This window comes from Dinoponera quadriceps, unplaced genomic scaffold (genome assembly GCF_001313825.1).
Source record: "Dinoponera quadriceps isolate SergipeBrazil2010 unplaced genomic scaffold, ASM131382v1 scaffold453, whole genome shotgun sequence".
NCBI classification, from domain to species: Eukaryota; Metazoa; Arthropoda; class Insecta; order Hymenoptera; family Formicidae; genus Dinoponera; species Dinoponera quadriceps.
Window position 1 is genome coordinate 1 of NW_014554678.1, and position 12,113 is coordinate 12,113.

Below are 12,113 nucleotides of genomic sequence, written 5' to 3' on the forward strand. Positions count from 1 at the left end.
TTATCATGGTGCAAAAGACAATTTTTGTTCTCCCACAAATCCGGGCGTTTCTGGCGGATTGCTTCGCGCGAATTGCGCATAACTTGCAGGTAATATTCCTTATTGACCGTTCTACCTAAACAAATGAACGTAGTTATTTATCTATTGCGAGTTTACCAACTTTTTTTTCACTCATTTATTCGAAATTGAATAAGGAATCGAAATATGTAAACATTTTTATCGTAACTGATTGAGAAGTACANACATGAATTTGTTTAAACAAATTACATGCTACATAAAACTATGTTTTGTTTTAATAAGATAAAATAATATTATCAAAATTTTCCCATTTTCTTCAAAAAATACACCCAAATGATTTACTAACAGCGCGCCGCGTCCAGTTCGCGCCGCGTCCAGCTCGCGCCGCGTCCAGTTCGCGCCGCGTCCAGCTCGCGCCGCGTCCAGTTCGCGCCGCTGCGCGTCGATGTAAACAAATGAACGTTGTTATTTACCTATTGCGAGTTACCAACTTTTTTTCTCACTCATTTATTCGAAATTGATTAAGGAATCGAAATATGTAAACATTATTGTCTTAACTGATTGAGAAGTACAAGAAAGTTTTGGTATTCCCTAGGCATAGTGATATCGGCAATTTCGAATAAGGCACATTATTTTTGAATATTCGTGCACCATGACTGCTACTTTGGAGCATCTTTACCGGTTTATTAGCAATAATCAGCAATTAGGAGTGTTTAGATATTTCTGCTGTGTGTGAGTCGTTCAATGATTAACTGTTTAATTGTTGGTAGAGAGCAAATAATAGATGCCGTTAACAATTTTTGCATATATCTAATAAATAAATAACTGTTTTATTCTTTTTATGTAATATTGGAGTATATGTTCTACAATATTTACAATATTTACATAGACATTCGTAAGTGCTCTATGAACGGTATTAGAAGTGGTCTTGAACGTATATTAACACTTTGGCGATTGATGACGTAATATTATGTTATAACACTATGTTATAATACTATGTTATAACAGTTATCAATTTTAATTTAGGAAAAGATGTAATCGGTCCCGAAAATGATCATACTTTGATATAATCGTAATTATGTTTACAATGAAGATATAGGGAAAATACTTCGTTGATCGCCATCAAAAATATTATTGGTTCTCTGTTATATGCCGCTTGATATAATTTTGTAAGCAACTATAATAATTGATTATTTACCAAAAATATAGATTTTTATGATATTCTGATATTAATTTCATACGATGTCTGTTATTGTTATTTTATACTAATATTGTTTTAACTGTATGTATAAAAGGACATCACAAAAGACTTGATCAAATTCCGTGATAGCGCGTGTAAGAAAAACATTCGTGAAAGGAACAAAATATAGACTAACTTTCGCGTTGAATGCTTTCTTACGAGAAAGTGCCACAAAATTTTGTAAAAATTCTCGTTTTCTTACTGCAACGATATTGGATCACGACGTAAAAAAAAAAAAAAAACAAGAAATTTTACGCCGATGTAAATCGGTTTCTTCGCGTGCCATCACTGTGGCATTCGACTGTTTTTATCAGTAAAATATACAAACGGAAATCCATGTATGCTAAATTTATAATCCAATTTATTATCTCCCTTCATGAGATGGAGGATCGATTCCTTGATGCATCCTTCATCTATCTCTTTAAGGAATCTTTTATTCAAATTCGTTGAGCTTTTGATTCGACTTAGGGTCGTTCCCATAATATCAGTAGTCCTTTACACGGGATTCCTATGTCTATACACGGATCAGTCGTCTCCCAACCTGGTGATATCATTCGATGCGCTTCTGTTCAGGGATCAATTACTGAGTCTTCGAATTTTGGCAGAAGTGGTGGGTTTCCAGCCCACTGTGCATTGATACGTGGGACCAGGCTCCGAGGAGTGTCTCTCCACCGTGTCGTCGCGATCATCCGGTATGTTTTTCAGCTTATCGCTGGAGAAAGCTGTGTTCGCGACGCCTTCTTGGCTTGTCTCGCCCTGCGACGATACGCTAGGTTGTTGTTCTTCGGGATCTTCCGCCGAGTTTGGACTATTCTGGCTCGAATCGTTAGCCCAAGGATCAGTCTCGACGATGGTCGGTGTGAAAGCCGACGGTTGAGCATGACGTGAAATGCTCGTCGTGCTCGGCCAGGGTCGCATTACCGGTCTAGACGATTTTGTGAGGACAGGGAAGAAGGACTTCTTGAGCTCGGGGCGTGACGTCGGGCCCTTCGCCAACGAGGAAAATTTCTTGACGGCCTCGACTAGAACGCGTCGCTGTTCGCCTTCGGCCGGCTGCTCTTGACCATCCAGCTGCACAACCGTCTCAGAACAATTGCGAGCCATCTTTCTAGTCGTTGAAGGGGACCCGCTGATCTGGCTGAAACAAACGAGTATAATTTAATAGAGTTCTTGTTTCGTGTTGTCCTTGGGAAAATGAAATTTGTTAAATTTGAAGACTCGTTCTGATGTTAGAAAAAGACGACTGACCAAAGGAGAAATCGGAAAAAAATCTGGTAAAATAAAACGTTGAATGTGTTGTAATTTTGTCTTAAAAGTGGAAACGATTTTTGGATTGACCAATAAATTTTAATAAACATACTTCCTGATCGTAAATTGGTGAAGAGGCAAGAAACATTTAAATATTGAAATAAAACTATCAAAACGCGAAGAAATCATAACACCGTTACTGGATAATAATAGTTAGTAAGAATAAAGTGATAATTGCCGTAATTGTAACTTTACCGCTTTTCGATTACTGGACTCTCGTTTAGGTTTGATAAACTCGCAGTGGAAGTACGAGGTGTATTTCCTTTGCCTCCTTCCTCCTCCTCCTCCTCCAAAATATCAGGTAAAAACATCATTTGTTTTTCCTCGGGTACTCTGAAGACGCAATAAAAAAATCGATGTTAGAATTTAGTTGGTGAAGTTTGGAGCGAACTTCGAGCGAAAATTAAAAAAATTGTTTTCTCAAATTTAATCTCAGCAAAATACAAAGATATGCGAAAAAACAATAAAATAGCGCAAAATATGTTAATATTAATATAAATAAACAAGCAAAACAGAAAAGATTGGCTCGAGGCATATTTTTTTAAAATAAAATTGTTTGTAAAATCTGTGTAATTCGTGAAATTTATTTTATAAACGACTTTACCCAGACAGCAAAATGTCCCGATTTTGGATATTGTGCTGCCTGGGTTTACACAGAACTGAATCTTATAAATTATGAAATCTCTAAACGTCTCTTATATGTTATTCTAAGCAACCTGTGAAATATACTCACGTCATGTTCGCCACGCTACCGCGATACGTCTTCTTTTTATAAGCTGCGGCTGCTTCCGTATAAGGTAGATTCAGATTTTCAGAGTCATAATAGATATCTTTAACGAGTGGTGGGCAGCGGTTCATCAGCGTGTCCACTCCGAGATACGAAACCTGGCGTTCATATAACGTGAGCACATATAAATATTGCAGTACATATAAATATTGCACTTTACAGTTCGCTGGGAGATTGTTGGAAAACGTTTTAATTATGTTCCCACCTTGATGTGACGATCGATCATCCAGTTGAGTTCAAAGTCTTCGTCATCGTCGCCGAAAGGATTTATCAGTTGCTCGGCCACCTTCAACAATCCCATGAAAAAAAAGAACTGCAAGATCGTGAAGATGGGCAAGTACTTGTCTATCATCAATTGGAATTCCTTCTCGACACCGTCGATGTGTTGCCGGCCGATCAGAGCGACCGCAAAGAAGCTGTATGTAACGAGCGTCACCACTTGAGTGTATACTAAAGGGATCGACACCCAGTCGTAGCTCCACAAAAGGCCGCACTTCGTCCGAAATTCGTTGAATTCCTGCAATCATTGGAATAGTTCTCATTAATCTTAATAAAGAAGATATTTAAGGTATGACTCTCCGGAATTGGTTAATTGTTTACTTGACAAGCGAGGAGGACATTTAATCATCTATTTAATTATTTCTTATATTACTTAGAAAATAATTTAATTAATCGTGGATGATCGAATGTAAATATTCCCGTCTGTTTCTTTCTTCCTAAATTTGCTCGCGCGTCATACTGCCAAATCATTTATCGCGGGTATTTTACGCGTAAAAGTAGACTCACGCTTGTAATATGTGAAAAGAAAATAATGATTATCTCTAGCAATTTTTATTGGATCATTCATGTGCGCGCATAATGTTATCGGGACATGCGTGCCTAATCGCGACAAATAAAGCTTGTGGCTTGATGGTCCGCGACACGGTTTACAATCTTTTCGGCCCGTCGTATATCGACTCACCGTAACAGTAGTTGCCCGCAAAATATAATCGTTCCTGTGTCCATCGGTGATTATTAAAGCGTACGCGTTACTGTACTAGCGAATATGTTTCTGATCGTAACAGGACCGATATGACAGAAAAGGAGAAAAAATTGAAAGAGGACACAGTCTGATGTAATGATTATGTTTAAAAAAATGTAGCATTATTAATTAAAAGAAAATCAGTTAGGCGCCATTTAATAATTATGCCACGCCAAATTGGGATATTTTTACTTCCCTCCCTCTTCCCTTTGTCCCAAAGTATTTGCTTCGTCCCAATATTACGTAACATGTGGAATTACCGTCCCCCCGCTGACATATAGAATAAAGATGCTTATATTAAAAAAATATATGACTGTCGTCAATGTTTCCAAAATATTAAACAAAGGAAGATAATAAGAAAGTGAAGCGTTTATCGCACCTCCATAATTATCTTTAAGCCTTGTGCGTCGGGCAGTCTGTGGTTCATACGTGCCTCTTTGAGGAGATTAATGAACCATGTGCATGGTATCCAATATGTGTTAAACTCAACACTCGGCACCGACTGGTATAATTCGAGCTCCAATGTAGTCATGAAGCCTGCAACATGCTCGTTAATTTTTAATTGTCACCACGCCGACTATGGCGACGGTCGTTCCGAATCATTTACCGGAATCAACAACATGTTCGAGGGTAGGGAATCGTCTCTTCACTGCCGAACTAATGGAACGTAAGACGAGTATCAAGGAGAGGTTCAAGTAACGCATCAAGGACCGCCGCAACATCCGACTGTACTCGTCATTTCCAGTGATGTAGAGCGCCACAAGATGCATCACTCTGCAAAAGAGAGAAACCAGGGTCATAAAAACGTAAAGACTTCAAGTTTGGAGAGTTAATTGCTTTTCCTTTAATTTTAACAGTTATCTCAATACTATCCGTTTCAATACTTTTTTTTAACAGGTATTGTTAAAGAAGAAATAAAATACTGATGACGGTGAATAGTAAAAGTTTCTTGAATTTTTAGAAACGTTATTCTTTGTTGTTAAAAAATTTAATTGAAAAATTTGAGATATATTTTGTCTTAATGTTTCTGTAACTCACTTGTCGGGCCACGGTATAGCCTTGTATTGCTTCCACCATCTTTGCGCGACGTAGGATACGTAAAATCCGAGCACAAAACTCAACGGAATTGATTTAATCAAAATGTCGCAGTAGAGAACAACTTTCTCGAACTCCCTGTAATATATTACACGTCATTTTAACATTTGAACAGCCATATCAGAAATATTAAATACATCTTATTAATATCGTACATAATGAATTAATTATAATTTTATTACTTTTAGTTTGTCATATAAATTAGTTAGTCTATGACGACATAATGAATGGTAAAATAAGTTTGCTTCTTTGAGTTTGCGCTCGATATTTCTTAAATTGAATTATCAATAACATTAGTTAAAATAATAATAATTTATATATTTTTAATGAGATGCACTCACTTTTTTTGCGAAATAGTAAAAACGTGGCGATAAAGTGCGGACATGGTTCCGAAGAGAATTAGATAGAGCAGCAGTTCCCTGTAGATGAGCTTGTAGAGGGAACCACGCCACATAAAGAGGAGCCTGGTGAATCCACCGCTGGTGGAACTGGCGACCTCGTACTGATAAGAGACCGTCATGTTTTATCCATTCAGGAACACCGTGCCAGTTTCTTCTCGAGAACGACGCGCTCGCGAGCACGTTGTTACTCATACTTCCTAAAGTTTACTCCTATCGAACCTAAAAATAAAATTACGCCGCAATCACTATAATCGTTTATACAATCAATCGTAGTGAGTAAACTAGTTCAGCGATATGTTGAGTTTTTTTAATTATTTTTCTCTTATATTGTTTGATTTAAATAAAAATTGCATAAAGATGTAGTGCATTTCTGTCACGATATCAAAATTAATTTATTTCTAATTCATGCCGATATATGTTACACATTGCTTCATAATCGATAAAAATTAAGTTATGACGTCCTGTTAGATCTTGATTCGAATTATCAGTGGCAATGAGAGAATGTCTCGCAGGTTCACGAATATAACTAGAGAATCGGCAAGTTAACATGAATTAACGACTAAGAGAATCGACTTTACATCATTTGACAATCGATAGTGCGTTTTACAGATTCTTTATTTTAGGTCACTTAATCTGTTGACTTGAAATAAGACTATATGTGATTTTGAGGAGCAAGGAACGAGAATGTAGAGGTACGAGTTTATAGAAAAGTAAAATAGATTATTTGTAAAATATTTCATATTTTATTTCAAAAGATAATTAATTCTAGATTTACAGTAGAAGTTGTTTCGATTATGTTATTTCTATTGTAAGATGAATAATTAGTTTTATGTGTTTGCGATTAATTAATTTAAGGGTGTTAGATTAATTCACCAATCAAAAATTTCAGGAGAGAGACTGTACTATTAATTCAGGTTTTGACAGGAAAATTCATAATATAATGGAAAACAATATTTGTCGTTTCAGAAAATATATATCGAGATATAAAATATTACATTGTAATATTTTAATCTACGCGTATAAACATCTTATTTTCTGCCGGCCAGCTGCCGTAACTATCTCGACACTTTTATGTCTAGCAGTCTTTTGCAGTGCTCGAGACGTTCAGCGAGTGATATTTTGCTGTCGCTGTCGTAGCTTCACTGAGGTTTGTGCCAGTAGACAATTAATTTGTCCCATTGTAAAATGCAATTTCGCAAGTTTTCCACGAACGACGGGGCGTGTAGATATATAACACTTTCTTGTCTAAAACAACCACGCACCATTAAAAGCCGGTTTACGATCACTCGCGGCGCCAAACGATCGTTTGTAGAGCACACCGCCGAGAAAGCATCCATTTAGGAGAGCTTTCGATCCTTTGAGAATTTCCTCGCTATTCAAGATCACCGCGATGACACTTGTGGCAAGCACTCGCGATCGCATCATTTGCCAGAAATACACCGCGAGATGCGAAACGCCGATTAAAAACGGAACGATCTAGGCCTAGATTCGTTGGTTTGTATGGTTAACACTATGGAAACGGTCATAATGTAAGTACTTGTTACAGAAAAAGTGAAGATTAAATGTGCAAAATAGTCACGTCGTGAGTGGGATTTTTGCTATCGATAAATACGTAAATTGACGAACGTCAAATTCCGTTATGAGTACATAACTTCTTATTAAATATCTCTAATTAAACACTATACTGTTCATCTACATCTATGTTTTATATTCATACCACGAGAGAAACCGTTTTTTTTTTAATTTTTCAAATGTGTTAATTTAGTTTTGTCAGAAACACAGTGCTCGAATCTGCATCATTCTCAGCGTTTTGCATTTCGTCACAACTATGAGCTGGACGAAGTCTCAAGTTGCATATGATATGACGCCAAAAACGGTTGCACACGTCACAGGCGAGACGTCACCGAGCCAATGGCGTGTAGCGATTCAAGAATTTTTACGTGCATTTTTTTTCTTTCAGGACACACCGTAAATAATGTCTAATAGTCTCTCGGGAATCGCGCCAATATGCGACAGCGAACGGTAAATATAACTTTGGGCGTCGATGTAATCACTGTGTCTGGGTAAACACACAATTTACACGAGATTTCCGGGCGCGCGACCTTTGCGGCTGCACCTTGGGACGCACTTTGTCGATCGACACCTCGAGGGTGCATTTATCACGGCCAGAACGATGCTCGTTTGCAACGGCGGCGGTTGCCTTCGCGCACTTGGCACTTTCGTTGTTATTGTTCGATCTCTGAAACGCTCCGAATATCTGAGAGATAACTCGACTTCTTTTCCTATTTTCATTCAAATTATTTCCTGATTATAGCGAGAAAAATTATTTGAAGTACATGAAGAAGAAATTCCCATTTTACGCGGCGGACTCTCAGATCAATTCTTTTTTTTTCGTAACTTACGGAGTCGAATTATTCATGAAATTAAAATGCCAATTCATTTGTAAATTATCTTTAATTGTCTTCGCAATTTGTGTTATATATGCAATTGTATTTAATTTTGGATCACTTGATATTTTCCTCCTCTTTGTACGAACTTAAAAGTTACAATTTGTCAGTCATTTTCAGTCAATTAAATTGTCTTAGGCGTTCCAGACTTTCCAATTACAAATTACTACAGTTATAGATACGTTTAAATTGATAAAAATGATGAACAAATTTGAATTTGGCAATTTGACGTTAAAATAAGCAAAGGTTTGGCTTTTAATACCACTAATGTATGAATAAAAGTTAAAAGTTGACGTGATGAATTTGACACCATATGTAATAATTTAACCATTTCACGACGGATGATTTTACGATTAACGCAGACGTATTGCATATTTCTTCAACGTATTTTGCGAAATTAACGGCTCTATCGAAGCGCGTGGCATTCTTGGCGAACGAGCTATTACATAAAATACACGATGATTCGCATCGTGTCGCTTCGCTTTCAATTCGAGCGTATCCTATCTTGGGTGATCGGGATAATTCCTGTTGTAATATCTTCATTCTTAGTCATTCGTATCGTGACCAGGCGTAAGTAGCCCACGCTTGCAATCGCGGGCGCGATGACGTCGTTAATAGCACTGTACGTACGCGATGTCGTCGGCGTGTCTGACGGATCGTCTGATGATCGCACTATATTTCCGTGCGACCTTACCGAAAATACACTCGGCGGAATGCGTCGGTCGTTGGCGAAATGTGGAAATTAAAATTCTTTCGTATAAGAGAGGTGTTTCTCGCGCTACTTAATCGGCTTCCAACTAAGGATCAAACATATCTTACAAACTTACAAGTGTTTTTTTAAGACAATGCGTTGTTGTAGCGTATAATAAATAATCGTTTAAAACGAGTAATTAATCTTTCGAATATGTCAATTGTGTCATGTATTTCGTCTGCTTGTATATAGCACGTTCGAGTTTCAACCTTGAAAATCTGAAATTTCCTCACCGTCTTGTAATTAGGTATAGGAAAGTTCACTTGTAAAATAAATAACGCATAACTAAAATACAAATAAGATCACGTTATGTCGCACCGAGATAAAATGTTCGTAAATTACTTTTGTCGTTCGCGTCTCTGAAACCGATAGAATTACAATGAGTTAATACTTTATATAAAAGTATAATGAGTTAATACTTTATATAAAAGATCATATTTTCAAATTTTTTATAATTTGAAATAACAATATATTAAGTAGAATATTTAAGTAGATTTGCGGATGGTAGCTTTCAATTGGATCTTGTTAACACACTTTACGAGTTGAATAATTTTAATTGTATTAAATCATCTTCGTGAAACCATCGTTAATTTGTGCTGCTAATTAAAACTTGAATCAATCTTAGTCACATGCAGGAAAATAGAATTTTGAATGTTGGCCAAGGACATGTCTACTTAAGGGTCTACATGGGTATTAACGAACATATGGATAAATATATGCTGTCAGTTATAAATTTTTCCTTCGTAGAATAGGTGCACGTGTATAAATGCAGGAGATTATGTTCCTTTCTTTTCCTCCCGTCAACGTGAAAAGCATCAGTGAAATTTCAATGTATTTCGCAAATCAACTGCATCATTCATATGTAAAGTTAATCGTGAGATTCATCATCATCACTTCAATATTCATCGCGTTATATGATGATATTTACCACTTCACGGAAGCGCGTGAATTATCAATCAACAAATTTCCGCTTTCACGTTCACAAGTGCACCTTTATGCGCCTCAGCACGTTCCAACTGGGTTTCATTGTACCACTCAAATTTTGTCACGCTCTAAATTTAATTTGCGCAAATGATCCTCCTAGTTATAGAGTATAGCAGAGTTCTTCGGTATTATGTGTATTATGTGTGTCCTTTTATGTATATTGTATAGTAATTTCCTTTTCAAATGTTAAACAATATGCACAAGATTTATACTGACGATTATAGTATCGACTCACCGTGCAACGTGCAACGTGCAACTTTCAACTTAGTACGTATTTACCTAACACATTTTATACTTAGCACTTTTGTTATCTCTCCTTCACTCACAGAAGTAATTTTTCATCGCACACACCAATGCATCCGTCGAACATATATATTCTCACCGTTTTCACATCCACGCGTCGTCGCGTTGAATCATGAAAACTGATCGACAAGAAGTCGACGTCCCTTCCGGGTTATGCAATTTACAGAACCAGCTGTCTGGAGCGGCGGCCGATTTGAGTATATGCGATGCGAGAGTTAATTTAAAATTTTCGTTAGCCGTTCGCGATCAGTTGACGTCACACAGTCTACTGCCATTATTAATAACTTTCTGATTTACGACGTTCGTTTAATCCTCTGCGAAAGCATTTTCCCCGACAAGTAGATATTCAATCCACACGTTAAAAGAATGGATTAACTAACAATGAATTGTTAGCTCTTCTATTTTAAGTTTTACTTCTTTATGGCAATTCCCACGCAACAGCTTTCAAAATTAACATCGAGCTGCCACTGAATATATACCGCGTTACATTGCAGAACTTAACGAAGGAATTCCTTCTCATAATATATGTTCGATTAATAGCAGAATAAAAAATATATCCGGCATACTAACTCGTTTAATCACAATTCTGATAGAGATTTCATAATTCGGAACGTCTCTCTATTATTCGTCATCCATCGTTAACAACTTGAATCCACGTATTTCATCTTTTTTTCTTTCTTTTTTTTTATTCACAACCAAGAATTCTGTTTACAGCCGGAAAATCTTCATGCACTCCATGATCTATCGCTTCTCAAGGCTATCCCAAGTTTTCAGCGTGTCCTGAGGCGGAAACGCTTCCGCGTTCGAACAGCCGGAATCGCCAAGCGCCCGGATATTGGTAGGTAGGATTAATTTCTAGCCGGTTGCAAGGATCGTGAGATTTCGGGAATCGCGAGTCGAACACCTGTCGCGAGGTGGCAGGAGATCCGATTCAAACGCGGCTCGAGACCGAGAGGAATCGTCGTGGGCTGCGCACTTGGCGCTCGTCGGCGACGAACTGGTTGCATGTGGAGACGCGCGTCGTTGCATAGTCGACGGAATATTAAACATTGCTGCTGGGCGATCCCCGATCTCTGATGGCAGATGCCCAAAATCTAAAAAGGGCCGAATGTCAAGCTCACTCACGTAGATCGCGCGTGCGTCCGCCGAAGGCGTCTCGCCCGTAAGAAGGTGCACCGATCTTCCTTCCTTCAGGAATCATGGTTGTTCATTGCGAAGAGAATGCGAGAAGGTGTATCATGCGTTCTTCCGGTTCTTCAAGACGAGCGAGAAAAATTAATTGTTTCTCGTATGCGCGAAACAGTCGAAATTTTACAATTAAACAATGCGAAAGACGCCTGAAGAACGTCTAATAAAAAGGATTTCCAGAATATTAGAATTCGTTTTCTTAACAAATTGCTTTTCCGTTGATTTTCTCCTTCTGTCTTCAATTTACGTGCAGCTGTTAGATGAAGAAATATAAAAGTATAAATATCTATGTAAAAATTAAATTTTGTTCTTTCTGAAAATTTTGCGTGATAATGATTTAAAATTTTCGAGAATGTCAGACTACAATTTTAAGCCATTATATCGTTAAAATATTTACCGAGTTACTACATCATTAGTATCATTATTATTATTATTAGTTATTATTATTATCTTTTCATATATATTATAAATTGCAATATATGAAACGTTTCTGTGTGTATGTGTGTGTAAAATTAAATTCATATTATAATTATCATCTGCATAGGAGAAATAATTGGGAATATATTAAAA

At 37.2% G+C, this 12,113-nt stretch overlaps 1 protein-coding gene across 2 annotated transcripts; it reads right to left on the reverse strand.

The window, feature by feature from the left end:
* Nucleotides 1-814: 814 nt before the first annotated feature.
* On the reverse strand, nt 815-10,905 carry LOC106740778 (bestrophin-4-like). 2 transcript variants are annotated; one of them, XM_014612156.1, is made up of 9 exons: nt 10,435-10,905; nt 5,811-6,089; nt 5,413-5,547; nt 4,982-5,148; nt 4,754-4,911; nt 3,559-3,870; nt 3,300-3,451; nt 2,762-2,899; nt 1,835-2,396 (listed from the first exon to the last, which is right to left on the reverse strand). In XM_014612156.1, the coding sequence occupies exons 2-9, from the start codon at nt 5,987-5,989 to the stop codon at nt 1,835-1,837; spliced, it is 1,803 nt and encodes a 600-aa protein (XP_014467642.1). In that variant the 5' UTR covers nt 5,990-6,089; nt 10,435-10,905. The 2 variants fall into 2 exon arrangements, with proteins under 2 accessions (XP_014467643.1, XP_014467642.1); XM_014612157.1 differs by lacking the exon at nt 10,435-10,905 and having other exon boundaries at nt 815-2,396; nt 5,811-5,989.
* Between the last annotated feature and the right edge of the window lie 1,208 nt (nt 10,906-12,113).

Excerpts from the sequence above, each read along its gene's own strand:
- LOC106740778 (XM_014612157.1), bottom strand. The coding sequence starts at position 5,989 with ATGACGGTCTCTTATCAGTACGAGGTCGCCAGTTCCACCAGCGGTGGA. Across the intron at positions 5,548-5,810 it reads TTTACTATTTCGCAAAAAAA|GGAGTTCGAGAAAGTTGTTC; the intron begins GTGAGTGCATCT and ends AATATATTACAG. Across the intron at positions 2,397-2,761 it reads AGTCCAGTAATCGAAAAGCG|CCAGATCAGCGGGTCCCCTT; the intron begins GTAAAGTTACAA and ends CGTTTGTTTCAG.